Source organism: Oncorhynchus mykiss, chromosome 19, assembly GCF_057628025.1.
Source record: "Oncorhynchus mykiss isolate SJ-2025 chromosome 19, ASM5762802v1, whole genome shotgun sequence".
In the NCBI taxonomy this organism is placed as follows: Eukaryota; Metazoa; Chordata; class Actinopteri; order Salmoniformes; family Salmonidae; genus Oncorhynchus; species Oncorhynchus mykiss.
In genome coordinates this window covers 51,723,950-51,744,691 of record NC_143040.1, presented here as the reverse complement: position 1 = coordinate 51,744,691, position 20,742 = coordinate 51,723,950, and the positions used below count along the sequence as shown (strand labels likewise).

Genomic DNA, 20,742 nt, shown 5'->3' with positions numbered 1-20,742 from the left:
AGTTCAGTGAGGATCTCTGAATGATCCAATGTTGACCTATATGACTAATGATGATAAATACAATCCACCTGTGTGTAATCAAGTCTCCGTATAAATGCACCTGCACTGTGATAGTCTCAGAGGTCCGTCAAAAGCGCAGAGAGCATCATGAAGAACAAGGAACACACCAGGCAGGTCCGAGATACTGTTGTGAAGAAGTTTAAAGCCGGATTTGGATACAAAAAGATTTCCCAAGCTTTAAACATCCCAAGGAGCCCTGTGCAAGCGATAATATTGAAATGGAAGGAGTATCAGACCACTGCAAATCTACCAAGACCTGGCCGTCCCTCTAAACTTTCAGCTCCTACAAGGAGAAGACTGATCAGAGATGCAGCCAAGAGGCCCATGATCACTCTGGATGAACTGCAGAGATCTACAGCTCAGGTGGGAGACTCTGTCCATAGGACAACAATCAGTCGTATATTGCACAAATCTGGCCTTTATGGAAGAGTGGCAAGAAGAAAGCCATTTCTTAAAGATATCCATAAAAAGTGGCGTTTAAAGTTTGCCACAAGCCACCTGGGAGACACACCAAACATGTGGAAGAAGGTGCTCTGGTCAGATGAAACCAAAATTGAACTTTTTGGCAACAATGCAAAACGTTATGTTTGGCGTAAAAGCAACACAGCTCATCACCCTGAACACACCATCACCACTGTCAAACATGGTGGTGGCAGCATCATGGTTTGGGCCTGCTTTTCTTCAGCAGGGACAGGGAAGATGGTTAAAATTGATGGGAAGATGGATGGAGCCAAATACAGGACCATTCTGGAAGAAAACCTGATGGAGTCTGCAAAAGACCTGAGACTGGGACGGAGATTTGTCATCCAACAAGACAATGATCCAAAACATAAAGCAAAATCTACAATGGAATGGTTCAAAAATAAACATATTCAGGTGTTAGAATGGCCAAGTCAAAGTCCAGACCTGAATCCAATCGAGAATCTGTGGAAAGAACTGAAAACTGCTGTTCACAAATGCTCTCCATCCAACTTCACTGAGCTCGAGCTGTTTTGCAAGGAGGAATGGGAAAAAATTTCAGTCTCTCGATGTGCAAAACTGATAGAGACATACCCCAAGCGACTTACAGCTGTAATCGCAGCAAAAGGTGGCGCTACAAAGTATTAACTTAAGGGGGCTGAATAATTTTGCACGCCCAATTTTTCAGTTTTTGATTTGTTAAAAAAGTTTGAAATATCCAATAAATGTCGTTCCACTTCACGATTGTGTCCCACTTGTTGTTGATTCTTCACGAAATAATACATTTTTATATCTTTATGTTTGAAGCCTGAAATGTGGCAAAAGGTTGCAAAGTTCAAGGGGGCCGAATACTTTCGCAAGGCACTGTATTTTGCAAAGTGTATTTTAAGTCTCTTTCGATATAATCTAGCCATTGACATATTTACGGTATTACATCAAATTAATATAAATCTATGCCTATATTTCCATTTGAACAAAAAGTATTTATTTCATAAAATATTTTTGTTGATTTCCATATAAACAGTAGAGGGGCGGTCAAAGGCACTGCGCTGCAGCGCTTGAGGTGTCACTAGAGACTCGGGTACGATCCCGTGTCGTGACCGGGAGACCAATGAGGCGGCGCAAAATTTGCCCAGCGTCGTCCGGGTTAGGGGAGGGTTTGGCTGACCGGGATGTTCTTGTCCCATCTGTGGCGGGTTGGGCGCTTGCAAGCTGACTTCAGTCGCCAGTTGTACGGTGTTTCCTCCGACACGTTGGTGTGGCTGGCTTCTGTGCATTGTGTGAAGAAGCAGTGCAGTTTGGCAGGGTAGTGTTTCCGAGGACGCATGGCTCTAGACCATGGGTGTCAAACTCTGGCCCGTGGGCCAAATTTGGCCGGCGGGGTAATTATATTTTGTCAGGTGCGTGAATGAGGACCCAAAAGCGAATTAACAAAACAGAGTTTCTTTAATGACGAAACACACGTAGGCTCAGATGGACAGGCAGATTCCGACAGGACAGGACAAGGTTAGCTGAACAGGCAGATTCCGACAGGACAGGACAAGGTTGCAGCAAACACGACGATAGTCTGGTTCAGGCATGAGTAACACAAACGAGAATCCGACAAAGACAGAAGCAGAAACAGAGAGAGATATAGGGACCTAATCAGAGGGAAAAAGGTGGGAAAAGGGGTGAACGAGGTAGTTAGAGAAGACAAGGAACAGCTGGGGGAAAGAGGGGAAGAAAAGGTAACCTAATACGACCAGCAGAGGGAGACAGGGTGAAGAGAAAGAACAGGAACAGGACACAACATGACAATACATGACAGTACCCCCCCACTCACCGAGCGCCTCCTGGCGCACTCGAGGAGGAAACCTGGCGGCAACGGAGGAAATCATCGATCAGCGAACGGTCCAGCACGTCCCGAGAGGGAACCCAACTCCTCTCCTCAGGACCGTACCCCTCCCAATCCACTAGGTACTGGTGACCACGGCCCCGAGGACGCATGTCCAAAATCTTACGGACCCTGTAGATAGGTGCGCCCTCGACAAGGATGGGGGGGGGGGGGGGACGAGCGGGGGCGCGAAGAACGGGCTTAACACAGGAGACATGGAAGACCGGGTGGACGCGACGAAGATATCGCGGAAGAAGAAGTCGCACTGCGACAGGATTAATGATCTGAGAAATACGGAACGGACCAATGAACCGCGGGGTCAACTTGCGAGAAGCTGTCTTAAGGGGAAGGTTCTGAGTGGAGAGCCAAACTCTCTGACCGCGACAATATCTAGGACTCTTAGTTCTACGCTTATTAGCAGCTCCCACAGTCTGCGCCCTATAACGGCAAAGTGCAGACCTGACCCTCTTCCAGGTGCGCTCGCAACGTTGGACAAAAGCCTGAGCGGAGGGGACGCTGGACTCGGCGAACTGAGATGAGAACAGCGGAGGCTGGTACCCGAGGCTACTCTGAAAAGGAGATAGCCCGGTCGCAGACGAAGGAAGCGAGTTGTGGGCGTATTCTGCCCAGGGGAGCTGTTCTGACCAAGACGCAGGGTTGCGAAAAGAAAGACTGCGTAAGATGCGACCAATAGTCTGATTGGCCCGTTCTGCTTGACCGTTAGACTGGGGGTGAAAGCCGGAAGAGAGACTGACGGAAGCCCCAATCAAACGGCAAAACTCCCTCCAAAATTGAGACGTGAATTGCGGACCTCTGTCCGAAACGACGTCTGACGGAAGGCCATGAATTCTGAAAACATTCTCGATGATGATTTGTGCCGTCTCTTTAGCAGAAGGAAGCTTAGCAAGGGGAATAAAATGAGCCGCCTTAGAGAACCTATCGACAACCGTAAGAATAACAGTCTTCCCCGCTGACGAAGGCAGTCCGGTGACAAAATCTAAGGCGATGTGAGACCACGGTCGAGAGGGAATGGGAAGCGGCCTGAGACGGCCGGCAGGAGGGGAGTTACCGGACTTAGTCTGCGCGCAGACCGAACAAGCAGCCACGAAACGACGCGTGTCATGCTCCCGGGTGGGCCACCAAAAACGCTGGCGAATGGAAGCAAGCGTACCCCGAACGCCAGGGTGGCCGGCTAACTTGGCAGAGTGAGCCCACTGAAGAACGGCCAGACGAGTAGGAACGGGAACGAAAAGAAGGTTCCTAGGACAAGCGCGCGGCGACGGAGTGTGAGTGAGTGCTTGCTTTACCTGCCTCTCAATTCCCCAGACAGTCAACCCGACAACACGCCCCTCAGGGAGAATCCCCTCAGGGTCAGTGGAGGCTACTGAAGAACTGAAGAGACGAGATAAAGCATCAGGCTTGGTGTTCTTAGAGCCCGGACGATAAGAAATCACGAACTCGAAACGAGCGAAAAACAGCGCCCAGCGCGCCTGACGCGCATTAAGTCGTTTGGCAGAACGGATGTACTCAAGGTTCCTATGGTCAGTCCAAACGACAAAAGGAACGGTCGCCCCCTCCAACCACTGTCGCCATTCGCCTAGGGCTAAGCGGATGGCGAGCAGTTCGCGGTTTCCCACATCATAGTTACGTTCCGACGGCGACAGGCGATGAGAAAAATACGCGCAAGGATGGACCTTGTCGTCAGAGAGGGAGCGCTGAGAAAGAATGGCTCCCACGCCCACCTCTGACGCGTCAACCTCGACAACGAACTGTCTAGAGACGTCAGGTGTAACAAGGATAGGTGCGGATGTAAAACGATTCTTGAGGAGATCAAAAGCTCCCTGGGCGGAAACGGACCACTTAAAGCACGTCTTGACAGAAGTAAGGGCTGTGAGAGAAGCTGCCACCTGACCGAAATTACGGATGAAACGACGATAGAAGTTCGCGAAGCCGAGAAAGCGCTGCAGCTCGACGCGTGACTTAGGGACGGGCCAATCAATGACAGCTTGGACCTTAGCGGGATCCATCTTAATGCCTTCAGCGGAAATAACAGAACCGAGAAATGTGACGGAGGAGGCATGAAAAGTGCACTTCTCAGCCTTCACAAAAAGACAATTCTCTAAAAGGCGCTGGAGGACACGTCGAACGTGCTGAACATGAATCTGGAGTGACGGTGAAAAAATCTGGATATCGTCAAGGTAAACGAAAACAAAGATGTTCAGCATGTCTCTCAGGACATCATTGACTAATGCCTGAAAGACAGCTGGAGCGTTAGCGAGGCCGAAAGGAAGAACCCGGTATTCAAAGTGCCCTAACGGAGTGTTAAACGCCGTCTTCCACTCGTCCCCCTCCCTGATGCGCACGAGATGGTAAGCGTTACGAAGGTCCAACTTAGTGAAAAACCTGGCTCCCTGCAGGATCTCGAAGGCTGAAGACATAAGAGGAAGCGGATAACGATTCTTCACTGTTATGTCATTCAGCCCTCGATAATCTATGCAGGGGCGCAGGGACCCGTCCTTCTTCTTAACAAAAAAAAACCCCGCTCCGGCGGGAGAGGAGGAGGGGACTATGGTACCGGCGGCAAGAGCTACAGACAAATAATCTTCGAGAGCCTTACGTTCGGGAGCCGACAGAGAGTATAGTCTACCCCGGGGGGGAGTGGTTCCCGGAAGGAGATCAATACTACAATCATACGACCGGTGTGGAGGAAGAGAGGTGGCCCTGGACCGACTGAACACCGTGCGCAGATCGTGATATTCCTCCGGCACCCCTGTCAAATCACCAGGCTCCTCCTGTGAAGAAGAGACAGAGGAAACAGGAGGGACAGCAGACATTAAACATTTCACATGACAAGAGACGTTCCAGGAGAGGATAGAATTACTAGACCAATTAATAGAAGGATTATGACAAACTAGCCAGGGATGGCCCAAAACAACAGGTGTAAAAGGTGAACGAAAAATTAAAAAAGAAATGGTTTCGCTATGATTACCAGAGACAGTGAGGGTTAAAGGTAGCGTCTCACGCTGAATCCTGGGGAGAGGACTACCATCCAAGGCGAACAAGGCCGTGGGCTCCCTTAACTGTCTGAGAGGAATGTCATGTTCCCGAGCCCAGGTCTCGTCCATAAAACAGCCCTCCGCCCCAGAGTCTATCAAGGCACTGCAGGAAGCTGACGAACCGGTCCAGCGTAGATGGACCGACAAGGTAGTGCAGGATCTTGAAGGAGAGACAGGAGTAGTAGCGCTCACCAGTAGCCCTCCGCTTACTGATGAGCTCTGGCTTTTACTGGACATGAAGTGGCAAAATGACCAGCGGAACCGCAATAGAGACAGAGGCGGTTGGTGATTCTCCGTTCCCTCTCTTTAGTCGAGATGCGGATACCTCCCAGCTGCATAGGCTCAGCACCCGAGCCGGCAGAGGAAGATGGTAGTGATGCGGAGAGGGGGGCAACGGAGAACGCAAGCTCCTTTCCACGAGCTCGGTGACGAAGATCAACCCGTCGCTCAATGCGAATAGCGAGTTCAATCAAGGAATCCACGCTGGAAGGAACCTCCCGGGAGAGAATCTCATCCTTTACCTCTGCGCGGAGACCCTCCAGAAAACGAGCGAGCAAAGCCGGCTCGTTCCAGCCACTGGAGGCAGCAAGAGTGCGAAACTCAATAGAGTAGTCTGTTATGGATCGATTACCTTGACATAGGGAAGACAGGACCCTGGAAGCCTCCTCCCCAAAAACAGATCGATCAAAAACCCGTATCATCTCCTCCTTAAAGTCCTGATACTGGTTAGTACACTCAGCCCTTGCCTCCCAGATTGCCGTGCCCCACTCACGAGCCCGTCCAGTAAGGAGAGATATGACGTAGGCGATACGAGCAGTGCTCCTGGAGTAAGTGTTGGGCTGGAGAGAAAACACAATATCACACTGGGTGAGGAACGAGCGGCATTCAGTGGGCTCCCCAGAGTAACACGGCGGGTTATTGATTCTGGGCTCCGGAGATTCGAAAGCCCTGGAAGTGGCCGGTGGATCGAGGCGGAGATGGTGAACCTGTTCTGTGAGGTTGGAGACTTGGGTGGCCAGGGTCTCAACGGCATGTCGAGCAGCAGACAATTCCTGCTCGTGTCTGCCTAGCATCGCTCCCTGGATCTCGACGGCTGAGTGGAGAGGATCCGAAGTCGCTGGGTCCATTCTTGGTCGGATTCTTCTGTCAGGTGCGTGAATGAGGACCCAAAAGCGAATTAACAAAACAGAGTTTCTTTAATGACGAAACACACGTAGGCTCAGATGGACAGGCAGATTCCGACAGGACAGGACAAGGTTAGCTGAACAGGCAGATTCCGACAGGACAGGACAAGGTTGCAGCAAACACGACGATAGTCTGGTTCAGGCATGAGTAACACAAACGAGAATCCGACAAAGACAGAAGCAGAAACAGAGAGAGATATAGGGACCTAATCAGAGGGAAAAAGGGAACAGGTGGGAAAAGGGGTGAACGAGGTAGTTAGAGAAGACAAGGAACAGCTGGGGGAAAGAGGGGAAGAAAAGGTAACCTAATACGACCAGCAGAGGGAGACAGGGTGAAGAGAAAGAACAGGAACAGGACACAACATGACAATACATGACAGTACCCCCCCACTCACCGAGCGCCTCCTGGCGCACTCGAGGAGGAAACCTGGCGGCAACGGAGGAAATCATCGATCAGCGAACGGTCCAGCACGTCCCGAGAGGGAACCCAACTCCTCTCCTCAGGACCGTACCCCTCCCAATCCACTAGGTACTGGTGACCACGGCCCCGAGGACGCATGTCCAAAATCTTACGGACCCTGTAGATAGGTGCGCCCTCGACAAGGATGGGGGGGGGGGGGGGAGACGAGCGGGGGCGCGAAGAACGGGCTTAACACAGGAGACATGGAAGACCGGGTGGACGCGACGAAGATATCGCGGAAGAAGAAGTCGCACTGCGACAGGATTAATGATCTGAGAAATACGGAACGGACCAATGAACCGCGGGGTCAACTTGCGAGAAGCTGTCTTAAGGGGAAGGTTCTGAGTGGAGAGCCAAACTCTCTGACCGCGACAATATCTAGGACTCTTAGTTCTACGCTTATTAGCAGCTCCCACAGTCTGCGCCCTATAACGGCAAAGTGCAGACCTGACCCTCTTCCAGGTGCGCTCGCAACGTTGGACAAAAGCCTGAGCGGAGGGGACGCTGGACTCGGCGAACTGAGATGAGAACAGCGGAGGCTGGTACCCGAGGCTACTCTGAAAAGGAGATAGCCCGGTCGCAGACGAAGGAAGCGAGTTGTGGGCGTATTCTGCCCAGGGGAGCTGTTCTGACCAAGACGCAGGGTTGCGAAAAGAAAGACTGCGTAAGATGCGACCAATAGTCTGATTGGCCCGTTCTGCTTGACCGTTAGACTGGGGGTGAAAGCCGGAAGAGAGACTGACGGAAGCCCCAATCAAACGGCAAAACTCCCTCCAAAATTGAGACGTGAATTGCGGACCTCTGTCCGAAACGACGTCTGACGGAAGGCCATGAATTCTGAAAACATTCTCGATGATGATTTGTGCCGTCTCTTTAGCAGAAGGAAGCTTAGCAAGGGGAATAAAATGAGCCGCCTTAGAGAACCTATCGACAACCGTAAGAATAACAGTCTTCCCCGCTGACGAAGGCAGTCCGGTGACAAAATCTAAGGCGATGTGAGACCACGGTCGAGAGGGAATGGGAAGCGGCCTGAGACGGCCGGCAGGAGGGGAGTTACCGGACTTAGTCTGCGCGCAGACCGAACAAGCAGCCACGAAACGACGCGTGTCATGCTCCCGGGTGGGCCACCAAAAACGCTGGCGAATGGAAGCAAGCGTACCCCGAACGCCAGGGTGGCCGGCTAACTTGGCAGAGTGAGCCCACTGAAGAACGGCCAGACGAGTAGGAACGGGAACGAAAAGAAGGTTCCTAGGACAAGCGCGCGGCGACGGAGTGTGAGTGAGTGCTTGCTTTACCTGCCTCTCAATTCCCCAGACAGTCAACCCGACAACACGCCCCTCAGGGAGAATCCCCTCAGGGTCAGTGGAGGCTACTGAAGAACTGAAGAGACGAGATAAAGCATCAGGCTTGGTGTTCTTAGAGCCCGGACGATAAGAAATCACGAACTCGAAACGAGCGAAAAACAGCGCCCAGCGCGCCTGACGCGCATTAAGTCGTTTGGCAGAACGGATGTACTCAAGGTTCCTATGGTCAGTCCAAACGACAAAAGGAACGGTCGCCCCCTCCAACCACTGTCGCCATTCGCCTAGGGCTAAGCGGATGGCGAGCAGTTCGCGGTTTCCCACATCATAGTTACGTTCCGACGGCGACAGGCGATGAGAAAAATACGCGCAAGGATGGACCTTGTCGTCAGAGAGGGAGCGCTGAGAAAGAATGGCTCCCACGCCCACCTCTGACGCGTCAACCTCGACAACGAACTGTCTAGAGACGTCAGGTGTAACAAGGATAGGTGCGGATGTAAAACGATTCTTGAGGAGATCAAAAGCTCCCTGGGCGGAAACGGACCACTTAAAGCACGTCTTGACAGAAGTAAGGGCTGTGAGAGAAGCTGCCACCTGACCGAAATTACGGATGAAACGACGATAGAAGTTCGCGAAGCCGAGAAAGCGCTGCAGCTCGACGCGTGACTTAGGGACGGGCCAATCAATGACAGCTTGGACCTTAGCGGGATCCATCTTAATGCCTTCAGCGGAAATAACAGAACCGAGAAATGTGACGGAGGAGGCATGAAAAGTGCACTTCTCAGCCTTCACAAAAAGACAATTCTCTAAAAGGCGCTGGAGGACACGTCGAACGTGCTGAACATGAATCTGGAGTGACGGTGAAAAAATCAGGATATCGTCAAGGTAAACGAAAACAAAGATGTTCAGCATGTCTCTCAGGACATCATTGACTAATGCCTGAAAGACAGCTGGAGCGTTAGCGAGGCCGAAAGGAAGAACCCGGTATTCAAAGTGCCCTAACGGAGTGTTAAACGCCGTCTTCCACTCGTCCCCCTCCCTGATGCGCACGAGATGGTAAGCGTTACGAAGGTCCAACTTAGTGAAAAACCTGGCTCCCTGCAGGATCTCGAAGGCTGAAGACATAAGAGGAAGCGGATAACGATTCTTCACTGTTATGTCATTCAGCCCTCGATAATCTATGCAGGGGCGCAGGGACCCGTCCTTCTTCTTAACAAAAAAAAACCCCGCTCCGGCGGGAGAGGAGGAGGGGACTATGGTACCGGCGGCAAGAGCTACAGACAAATAATCTTCGAGAGCCTTACGTTCGGGAGCCGACAGAGAGTATAGTCTACCCCGGGGGGGAGTGGTTCCCGGAAGGAGATCAATACTACAATCATACGACCGGTGTGGAGGAAGAGAGGTGGCCCTGGACCGACTGAACACCGTGCGCAGATCGTGATATTCCTCCGGCACCCCTGTCAAATCACCAGGCTCCTCCTGTGAAGAAGAGACAGAGGAAACAGGAGGGACAGCAGACATTAAACATTTCACATGACAAGAGACGTTCCAGGAGAGGATAGAATTACTAGACCAATTAATAGAAGGATTATGACAAACTAGCCAGGGATGGCCCAAAACAACAGGTGTAAAAGGTGAACGAAAAATTAAAAAAGAAATGGTTTCGCTATGATTACCAGAGACAGTGAGGGTTAAAGGTAGCGTCTCACGCTGAATCCTGGGGAGAGGACTACCATCCAAGGCGAACAAGGCCGTGGGCTCCCTTAACTGTCTGAGAGGAATGTCATGTTCCCGAGCCCAGGTCTCGTCCATAAAACAGCCCTCCGCCCCAGAGTCTATCAAGGCACTGCAGGAAGCTGACGAACCGGTCCAGCGTAGATGGACCGACAAGGTAGTGCAGGATCTTGAAGGAGAGACAGGAGTAGTAGCGCTCACCAGTAGCCCTCCGCTTACTGATGAGCTCTGGCTTTTACTGGACATGAAGTGGCAAAATGACCAGCGGAACCGCAATAGAGACAGAGGCGGTTGGTGATTCTCCGTTCCCTCTCTTTAGTCGAGATGCGGATACCTCCCAGCTGCATAGGCTCAGCACCCGAGCCGGCAGAGGAAGATGGTAGTGATGCGGAGAGGGGGGCAACGGAGAACGCAAGCTCCTTTCCACGAGCTCGGTGACGAAGATCAACCCGTCGCTCAATGCGAATAGCGAGTTCAATCAAGGAATCCACGCTGGAAGGAACCTCCCGGGAGAGAATCTCATCCTTTACCTCTGCGCGGAGACCCTCCAGAAAACGAGCGAGCAAAGCCGGCTCGTTCCAGCCACTGGAGGCAGCAAGAGTGCAAAACTCAATAGAATAGTCTGTTATGGATCGATTACCTTGACATAGGGAAGACAGGACCCTGGAAGCCTCCTCCCCAAAAACAGATCGATCAAAAACCCGTATCATCTCCTCCTTAAAGTCCTGATACTGGTTAGTACACTCAGCCCTTGCCTCCCAGATTGCCGTGCCCCACTCACGAGCCCGTCCAGTAAGGAGAGATATGACGTAGGCGATACGAGCAGTGCTCCTGGAGTAAGTGTTGGGCTGGAGAGAAAACACAATATCACACTGGGTGAGGAACGAGCGGCATTCAGTGGGCTCCCCAGAGTAACACGGCGGGTTATTGATTCTGGGCTCCGGAGATTCGAAAGCCCTGGAAGTGGCCGGTGGATCGAGGCGGAGATGGTGAACCTGTTCTGTGAGGTTGGAGACTTGGGTGGCCAGGGTCTCAACGGCATGTCGAGCAGCAGACAATTCCTGCTCGTGTCTGCCTAGCATCGCTCCCTGGATCTCGACGGCTGAGTGGAGAGGATCCGAAGTCGCTGGGTCCATTCTTGGTCGGATTCTTCTGTCAGGTGCGTGAATGAGGACCCAAAAGCGAATTAACAAAACAGAGTTTCTTTAATGACGAAACACACGTAGGCTCAGATGGACAGGCAGATTCCGACAGGACAGGACAAGGTTAGCTGAACAGGCAGATTCCGACAGGACAGGACAAGGTTGCAGCAAACACGACGATAGTCTGGTTCAGGCATGAGTAACACAAACGAGAATCCGACAAAGACAGAAGCAGAAACAGAGAGAGATATAGGGACCTAATCAGAGGGAAAAAGGGAACAGGTGGGAAAAGGGGTGAACGAGGTAGTTAGAGAAGACAAGGAACAGCTGGGGGAAAGAGGGGAAGAAAAGGTAACCTAATACGACCAGCAGAGGGAGACAGGGTGAAGAGAAAGAACAGGAACAGGACACAACATGACAATACATGACATATTTGGCCCGCGAGACAATACCAAATTACTACTAGAGCTGGCCCGCCGGTATTATACAGCGCATTCACCACTAATACTACGAATCCCATAATGCTCTGCTGTTTTTGCGCGCCAATCAGGACAGGACCCAGAAACGCTCTCTCCTCTGTGACAGTAGTCATAGCAACATAGACGCTACAACTGTCAGCGAGCTAACCCTTCCCAAAAATGGCGAAAAGAAAGGCAGAAAACAGGAGCTTTCTGGACAAGTGGGAGGCAGAATATCTGTTTACATATGTAAAAGACAAACCTGTTTGTCTTGTTTGTGGATTCAACGTGGCTGTAAGTAAGGAGTACAACATTAGACGACACTATGAAACGAAACACCATGACAAATACAAGGACCTGGACATGACTCAAAGGAGCCAGAAAGTAGAGGAGATGAAAAGAAGTTTGGTTTCACAACAGAATATGTTTAAAAAAGCCACATCACAAAGAGAGGATCACAGACATGTACGCTGCAGTGAGGGCCTTCAAAACTAAACTGTGCCTGTGGGAGAATCAGATGCTGCAAGAAAACCCTTGCCATTTTCCCTGCTGCCAATCCATAAAAGCGCAGATCTCTACCGCCGTGTTCCCATGCGCACAGTTTGCTGAAAAACTCAATGTTCTCGCCGCTGAGTTTAGCCGGCGATTTGCCGACTTCGATGCCCAGAAATGCAAGTTTGAACTGCTTAGTAATCCCTTCGCAGTTGATGTGGAAAATGCACCAACCAACATCCAAATGGAGCTGATTGAACTCCAGTGCAACGACACGCTGAAGTCAAAGTATGATGCTGTGGGCGCCGCACAGTTTCCACGGTTCATCCCTGACACAATGCCTCAGCTCCGCACCCAAGCTGCTCAGATGCTCTCCATGTTCGGCAGCACTTATCTATGCGAGCAACTTTTCTCCTCGATGAAGATGACCAAAACAACTCACAGGAGACGTCTGACTGATGAACATCTTCGCTCGATACTGAGGATTTCTTCAGCTCAGAGCTTGAGCCCAGACATTGATGAACTAGCATCCAAGAAGAGATGCCAGGTATCTGGCTTGGGCACATCAGATTAGACCAGTGTGCAATAATTAACGTTTTCTTGATGCACTTTTTCTTGCTACAAGGCATGGGCTTGAATGGTTGATTGATTTATTATCATTTTATTTGTAAAATTATTAGCCAGTGGAAAAAGTTTATTTTGGTATTTAAATCAGAAGGCTGCAAATAGAAAAGAGGCATACAATTTTTATTTAAATTTTATTTATTTAATAAATGAATGCCATTGATGTGTTTTTTCATTTGAAATTCGATTTTGCATGTCTCCACTATTAAATTATATATTGTATGGTAATAAGCGATGCTTGTTCCATATTCAATGTTAAAGCAAAACTTGTTTGGGTCCATATTAAAAGGTTAATTTGTTCAATGTTGGCCCGTGACTTTGTTCAGGTTTTACATTTCGGCCCACTGGGTATTTGAGTTTGACACCCCTGCTCTAGACCTTCGCCTCTCCCAAATCCATACGTGAGTTGCAGCGATGGGAAAAGACTAATTACCAATTGGATATCAAAAAACAAAAACACTTATATTATATAGGAGGACACACTTATATTTTTATTTTATTTTTTACATTACATAAATACTTATTTAAAGAGCGATGATTTAGTATACCTTGATCAATGCATTAAGTGCGTGATTAAATGTAGCCTACTGTACAGATGCATACACCGTAATAGCAAAAGATCGCCGAATTGTACCACGTAATTTCCCCCTTACTCGTCTTTATATTTTTCTATTTTTTATCTGTTTTTCTTTCATTTCCATAAATTGCTGTCGTGACAGAATTCTCACGAAACCTCGCCAATCGTGAAAGGTCCATCGAGTTATGTTAGAAACATAACAGAAATCCTTCTGAAAATGATTGTGCATCATTCAGCTATAGAGATGCTCAATGTTGTATATTTGATAGTTAGGCTATTGGTGATGACATATTTAAACATGCTGCAATTTGAGAAAAAAAATCATTTTCCTGTGGTGTGAGTTTCGTATTTGTATGTTGCAATATTCAAGTTAGCATTAGGGTATAACCTTTAATTTCAGTTTCAGTCTGAATACATTTCAAATTTGAGAGTGGAGTTTTTTGTACGAAGTGTACATATTCAAAGAGATCATCCTTACAGAAAAGGCTACATCCCAAGGAGTCTTTTTGGATAGGTTTGCAGGGAGGGGGTTGGCGAGATGTAGAGTTGACTTTCCAGGAGAAAAAACTTCTCATCCTGCTCAATGCACTACACACACACACACACCTAAAAAAAATACTACAAAAATGTTAATCCGAGTTCAAAGCTTTACTGGCTAAGTAACTAAGCTCAAACAGCATGTTCAGTATTTCATTTTCATGATCTCAAACACTTAATCACAAAGGGCTACTTTAGTCAGAACAAAGTAGGCTAGTCAGAAGAAAACAATATTCCATACAAAAGTGAGCTCTGAAAGGAGATAATCCAGCAAAAAGGCTGACTAAAACTGTGATTGCTTGGAAATTGGAAAGCTACTTTGTTGGAGCAGTGCTCCTCCTTGCCATGTGAAACCGCCAAAGAAAATCATCTCAATTCAGTTTTTAGGACATGCTTGTCACTATGCATGTAACTCACTATACGGCTGGATTAATTCATCTATAAAAGGACCAGCAATATCAAGCTCTAAACGAGAATACTATGCAGCGCATCTCATCAAATCGCACTAAATCTGATCTCTGAATATATTTTCATTTGGCTATATCAGTGGTGTGGAAATTGTGCATCCAAGGGCTGATAAATGGAGGACAATCACTCAGACACGTGTCCTGGTTTGTTTATTAATGGTCAACCCCATGCTCAGAGGTAATTTGACCATTATTTTTAATAAATTGATTATTGGGGATTATAATAGACGTGCCTGAACATAAATTGATTATTAAGGATTATAATAAATCCCAACATTGTAAATCCCAACTGGCCTCCAATTCGTGGCTTGGCTTCAACATAGCTGGATACTGAATACAGGCCTATTGCAGTGGTATAATCGTACACATTACCTATTGCATTTAGGGGTCGACTACCCAATCCCGAATTTGATTAATAATGGGGCATTTTGAGGGAGAAAAGAAGATCAATTTCGTCCAGTAAGAGAGGTTGTACATACTCAGTTTCAGATGCTGTACATACTCAGTTTCAGATGTTGACCACTGTGTCAGACATTTATTAAAAGAGGATGCATCCTCGCCAAAAGGTGTCCATTCCAGAATTACAGTATCTCCATTTCTGAATGCATATGAATTGCTCTAGGCTATACCCTAACTTCTTTAACCATTTTCAATGTATCATCAAAACAACTTCTGAATCTAAAATACCACAACTAGTAAGGATAATCTCTTGATAGCCATTGGTCATGCCATACTGTCGACCTATTTCATATTAACTATCTAAGATCTCAAATCTATAAACGACAGTTAAATAAACTGTCCAAGACCAACCTTTTTGAAAACATCATATATAGTAATCGGGTTACCCATGTGCGTAATGCGTAATGTCTCTCCAATTGTCGCAAACGGCATTGCCGTTTATGGGCACTCTTTTTGGATCAACAAATCAATATTTGTTGCGAATTAAAATCAAAATAAATAATGAATCATAAATCGCCACAGATTTCACTTAATGGGGTACCTTTGCGTGATGTGGAATAAACTGACCTGATTCCCAAATACGCCGATGGAACAGGCGGTGGACACCTCTTCAGAGCCAAACCAAACCGATGCTAGGCGGGAAGGCATCCCAAGGATGAATACCTGTGATAGGGAGCCTGCGAATTGTCCAAGCATGGTCACCCAAAATAGGTTTTGCTTGACGCTGGCCACCTTGATCCATGTCCCAAGGCAATTAATGGCGGTAGCCATCAATGCTATGAGCCGCAGTCCCTTTTTGTCCAAAAGCCAGGATACAGGCCATATAAAGGGAATATATGTCAACATATAGATCATTGACATCCAGTCGATGGCAAAAGAGTCCACATGGTAGAATTTCATAAAAATATTGTTAATTATTCCGTATTGGATCCATTGAAATGCGTTGCACAGGGAATAAGAGCTGAAAAGGAACACCATCACCCATCTCCTTTTGTATAAATGCGTAGTAGTTGTATTGTCCTTGTTCACATTCGGGATGCTCGTGCATTCGATTTGTTCCTCCAAGTCCACGGATTTGGAAGGGTTCGTTTTTCCCAGATCCAGACAAATGTTCTCTTCTTTAATTTCTTCATCATCAAAGTCAGGGTTGTCGCCCATATTGAGACACTTTTTCTGTTACCTGCCCTTTGTACCTGTGCGTACTGTTAGTTTAGTCTTCGCAGAAACTGCAACTTAAACAAGTATGTATTATTCAAAATTTGCATGCAGTGTAGGCTAACACGCAACAACTTAATTAAAACGTTTTAAATGTTAAACTAACGTCAAAATGCAGGGTGAAACATATCTTAGTCTAACTAACTATTAAAAAACAAATATAAAACCAGTATATATATAAATATATTTAGAATATCTTGTTAAATTGCTATCATTATTAAATAATGATATAAAACAAGTGATAAATAACTTGAAATAGGAAACCATACACAAAGCCTATGTTTCTCTTAACATAACAATGTCCCGAATATGTCCGTAATAGCACTCTTGCTCTGAGAGAAATTCCAATCCTTTTATTATAACACCACGTGGTGTCCAAACTCTAACTCCCCCTGATGTAAGTTAAAACAATGATAAGGAAGACTTCGGCATGCGACGTGAATGACGGAACAATATGATTACAGTAGCCTAAGCATATGGGTACTATGTTAATGACCCTTCTTACGAGCATGTTTCTTGTTAAATGTGACAATGAATACAATGGATACGCAAACATTGTGCACACATATTGCAACAGTTGACACCCTATTCCCACTGATTAGTAATTGTATAAATGTGCCCTTTGTTTATTATTGTTCTGTCGATTATTCTTCCAATGTCCGTTGGACGTGTGAGTACCTGTGCTATGTTGTTTTGGCTTTCGTGCCACGTATATTGTGCAGATGATTACGGTCTCGTCCCGTGTGATAATCATTGTGCTTTTGTGTATATTAATTCGAGGTACTCCTCGCTCTCTTGTTTGGGTTTCTACCCTGTGTTTTGTGTAGTACCCTTCCAGACTCATATTAAACATCTCCAATCTAATATTAAATCTAGAATCGGCTTCCTATTTCGCAACAAAGCCTCCTTCTGTCACGATTGCTTTCATAGACGGACCAAGGCGCAGTGTGATTCGAGTTACACATATTTTATTAGTGAAATAAACAAAACAATATCCCACAAATGCAGGTATGATCCCCAACTAGAGACAACGAATATCAGCTGCCTGTAATTGGGAACCATACTAAGAGCACCAACATAGAAATGCATCGACTAGAACACCCCCTAGTCAACACCATGGAGAACCAAGGGCTCTCTATGGTCTATGGCCCCCCCACAAAGGTGCGGACTCCGGGCCACAAAGACAGAAACCAAAATGGGGGGTTAGGGGGGTGACTAGTGTCGGTGGCGGCTACGGTGCGGGTCGTAGCCCCAGCCCAGACCCCGGATCTGGCCATGGTGCCGGGCTGAACGCTGTGCTTTGACCGGGCATCGGCGCAGAGGAAGGCTCCAGCCATGGAGCAGTACTGGATGCTGTGCCTGGACTGGGTACCGACGCAGAGGAGGGCTCCGGCCATGGAGCTGGGTTGGACACCGTGCCTGGACTGGGCACCGGCGCAGAGGAAGGCTCCGGCCTTGGAGCGGAACTGGACGCCGTGCCTGGATGGGAGCACCGGCGCAGAGGAAGACTCCTGCCATGGAGTGGGACTGGACACCGTGCCTGGACTGGGCACCGGCACAGAGGAAGGCTCCTGTGCCTGGACCGGGCACCCGCACAGGGAGGCTCCTGCCATGGAGCGGGACTGGATGCCATGCCTGGACTGGGCACCTGCGCAGAGGAAGGCTCCTGCCATGGAGCAGGACTGGACACCGTGCCTGGACTGGGCACCGGCGCAGAGGAAGGATCCGGCCTTGGAGCAGGACTGGACGCCGTGCCTGGACTGGGCATCGGAGCAGGTTGCACTGGACTGATGACACACTCCTCAGGTCGAGTGCGTGGAGCCGGCACAGGTGGCACCGGATTGGTGACACGCTCTTCAGGGCGAGTGCGGGGAGCTGGCACAGGACACACCGGGCTGGGGAGGCGCACTGGAGACCTTGTGCGTGGAGCCGGCACAGGTTGCGCCGGACTGATGGCACGCGCTTCAGGGCGAGTGCGGGGAGCCGGCACAGGACGTACCGTGCTGAGGAGGCGCACTGGAGGCCTTGGTGCGTGGAGTCGGCACAGGTGGCACTGGACTGATGGCACGTACTTCAGGACGAGTGCGGGGAGCCGGCACAGGACGTACCGGGCTGGGGAGGCGGACTGGAGGCCAGATGCGTGGAGCCGGCACATTTTTCAGCAGACTGCTGACAGGCTAATCAGGTCGAATGTTGTGCAGAACACACCTGACTAACATCTCTCTCCTCCTTCGCTCTCCCAACTTCTCCATTGCCTCCCTGACGGTCTCTGGCTCTTCAGGGCGAGGGCGGGGAGCTGGCACAGATGGCACTGGACTAATGACTCGCTCTTCAGGGCGAGTGCGAGGAACCGGCACAGGACGTACCAGGCTGAGAAGGCGCACTGGTGTGTGAAGCCGGCGCCAATGGCACCGAACTGGTGTCACGCTCTTCAGCACGCCTGCGCTGCAGCATACTCCTCGCTACCTCCTCTCTCTGGCATCTTTCATTGAATTCCTCCACCAACTCCCAAACTGTCTCTGGCACTCCCCGCTGCTCAGTCGACCACCCCATGTGCCCCCCCCCCCCCCCCCCCCCAAATCTTGGGGTTTCTGTGGCCGCGGCCCCCGGCGTCATCGCTGTCCTTCCTGATCTTTCTGCGATTTTCTACAAGGAAGGGTTCCTCCCCAGAATTCCTCCCAGGTCCAACTTACTTTATCCTCCCGTACACGCTGCTTGGTCCTTGATTGGTGGGATATTCTGTCACGATTGGAATTAATTGTTTAATTGTTTTTCCTCCTCACACAATACCCCATAATGACAAAGTGAAAACAGGTTTTTAGCAATGTTTGCAAATTTGTTAAAAACAGAAATACCTTATTTACATAAGTATTCAGACCCTTTGCTATGAGACTCGAAATTGAGCTCAGGTGCATTCTGTTTCCATTGACCATCCTTGAGATGTTTCTAAAACTTAATTGGAGTCTACCTGTGGTCAATTCAATTGTAGGATATTATTTGTAAAGGGACACACCCGTCTATATAAGGTCCCACAGTTGACAGTGCACATCAGACCAAAAACCAAGCCATGAGGTCGAAGGAATTGTCCATAGAGCTCTGCGACAGGATTGTGTCGAGAAACAGATCTGGGGAAGGGTACCAAAAAATTTCTGCAGCATTGAAGGTTCCTAAGAACACAGTGGCCTCCTTCATTCTTAAATGGAATGAAAAAAGTTTAGAACCACCAAGGAAGGCTCTTGCTGGCCTCCTTGCCAAACTGAGCAATAGAGGGAGAAGGGCCTTGGTCAGGGAGGTGATCAAGATCTCGATTGTCACTCTGACGAAGCTCCAGAGTTCCTCTGTAGAGATGGGAGAACATTCCAGAAGGACACCAATCAGGCCTTTATGGTAGTGGCCAGGCGGAAGCCACTCCTCAGTAAAAGGCACATGACAGCCCACTTGGAGTTTGCCAAAAAGGCACTTAAAAGACTCTGACCATGAGAAACAAGATTCTCTAGTCTGATGAAACAAAGATTGAACTCTTTGGCCTGAGTGCCAAGCATCACATCTGGAGGAAACCTGGCACCATCCCTATGGGGCAGCATCATGCTGTGGGGGTGTTTGTCAGCAGCAGAGACTGGGAGACTAGTCAGGATTGAGGAAAAGGTGAACGGAGCAAAGTACAGAGAGATTTTTGATGATAACCTGCTCAGGACCTCAGACTGGGGCGAAGGTTCACCTTCCTACAGGACAACAACCCTAAGCACACAGCCAAGACAATGCAGGAGTGGCTTCGGGACAAGTCTTTGAATGTCTTTGAGTGGGCCAGCCAGAGTCCGGAATTGAACACGAACGAACATGTCTGGAGAGACCTGAAAATAGTTGTGTATTGACGCTCCCCATCCAACCTGATAGAGCTTGAGAGGATCTGCAGAGAAGAATGGGAGAAACTCCACAAATACAGGTGTGTCAAACTTGTAGGGTCATACCCAGGAAGACTCAAGGCTGTAATCTCTGCCAAAGGTACTTCAACAAAGTACTGAGTAAAGGGTCTGAATACTTATGTAAATGTAATTTCCGTTTTTATTCTCCTCTAACCCTACCACCCCTCCCCAAATTGGAGTAAACTCATGGACAACAATACGTTGGCTTCTACTTCCAGTTTATTTATATGCAATGCATACATTTCATGGACAGTATATTTTACATTAGTTATCTTGTGTTTGTTTTAAGTCCAAGCCTTCAGCTACTGTCAACCCCTCCCATCTATCTCTGAAGACCATTCAGTTTCTAGCTGCCATATATTTTTCTACTGTGCTGTGATGTTTTATAACATTTCTTAACCATAGTTTCTACAGAATGTAAATTAAAAATGAACACCTTTGCTAATAGTTTTATTATAGTATTGACCGATTGACTATGACTTTTCAAATCACCGAACAATTTTTTTCCATATGGCTACATTTGTCATCCCCGGACAGTCTCGTATTTCAGCCCCTTTTCAAGTGTACCACATTTTCTTTCTACAAAATAATAATTTTGTCAGCAAGACGCATCAATTAATTCAGGCAACTTGGTGTTTTGTAAATGTCTCTTTCAGTTCATCAAATGGCGCGCACAGTGCAATATTTGGATGCTGGAATTATTTTAGAGTGGACAAACATG

At 48.4% G+C, this 20,742-nt stretch overlaps 1 protein-coding gene across 2 annotated transcripts in view; it reads right to left on the bottom strand.

Moving 5' to 3' along the window:
* Positions 1–16,445, bottom strand: part of LOC110497918 (choline/ethanolamine transporter flvcr2a) — a 39,701-nt gene extending 23,256 nt beyond the window's left edge. The window contains exon 1 of one of the 2 annotated variants that reach the window (XM_021574388.3): positions 15,451–16,445. In XM_021574388.3, coding sequence (XP_021430063.3) covers positions 15,451–16,041 — 591 coding nt within the window. In that variant the 5' untranslated portion in view covers positions 16,042–16,445. The remainder of the gene's footprint in view (positions 1–15,450) is intronic. The other variant, XM_021574389.3, reaches the window with a different exon arrangement.
* Positions 16,446–20,742: the final 4,297 nt, after the last annotated feature.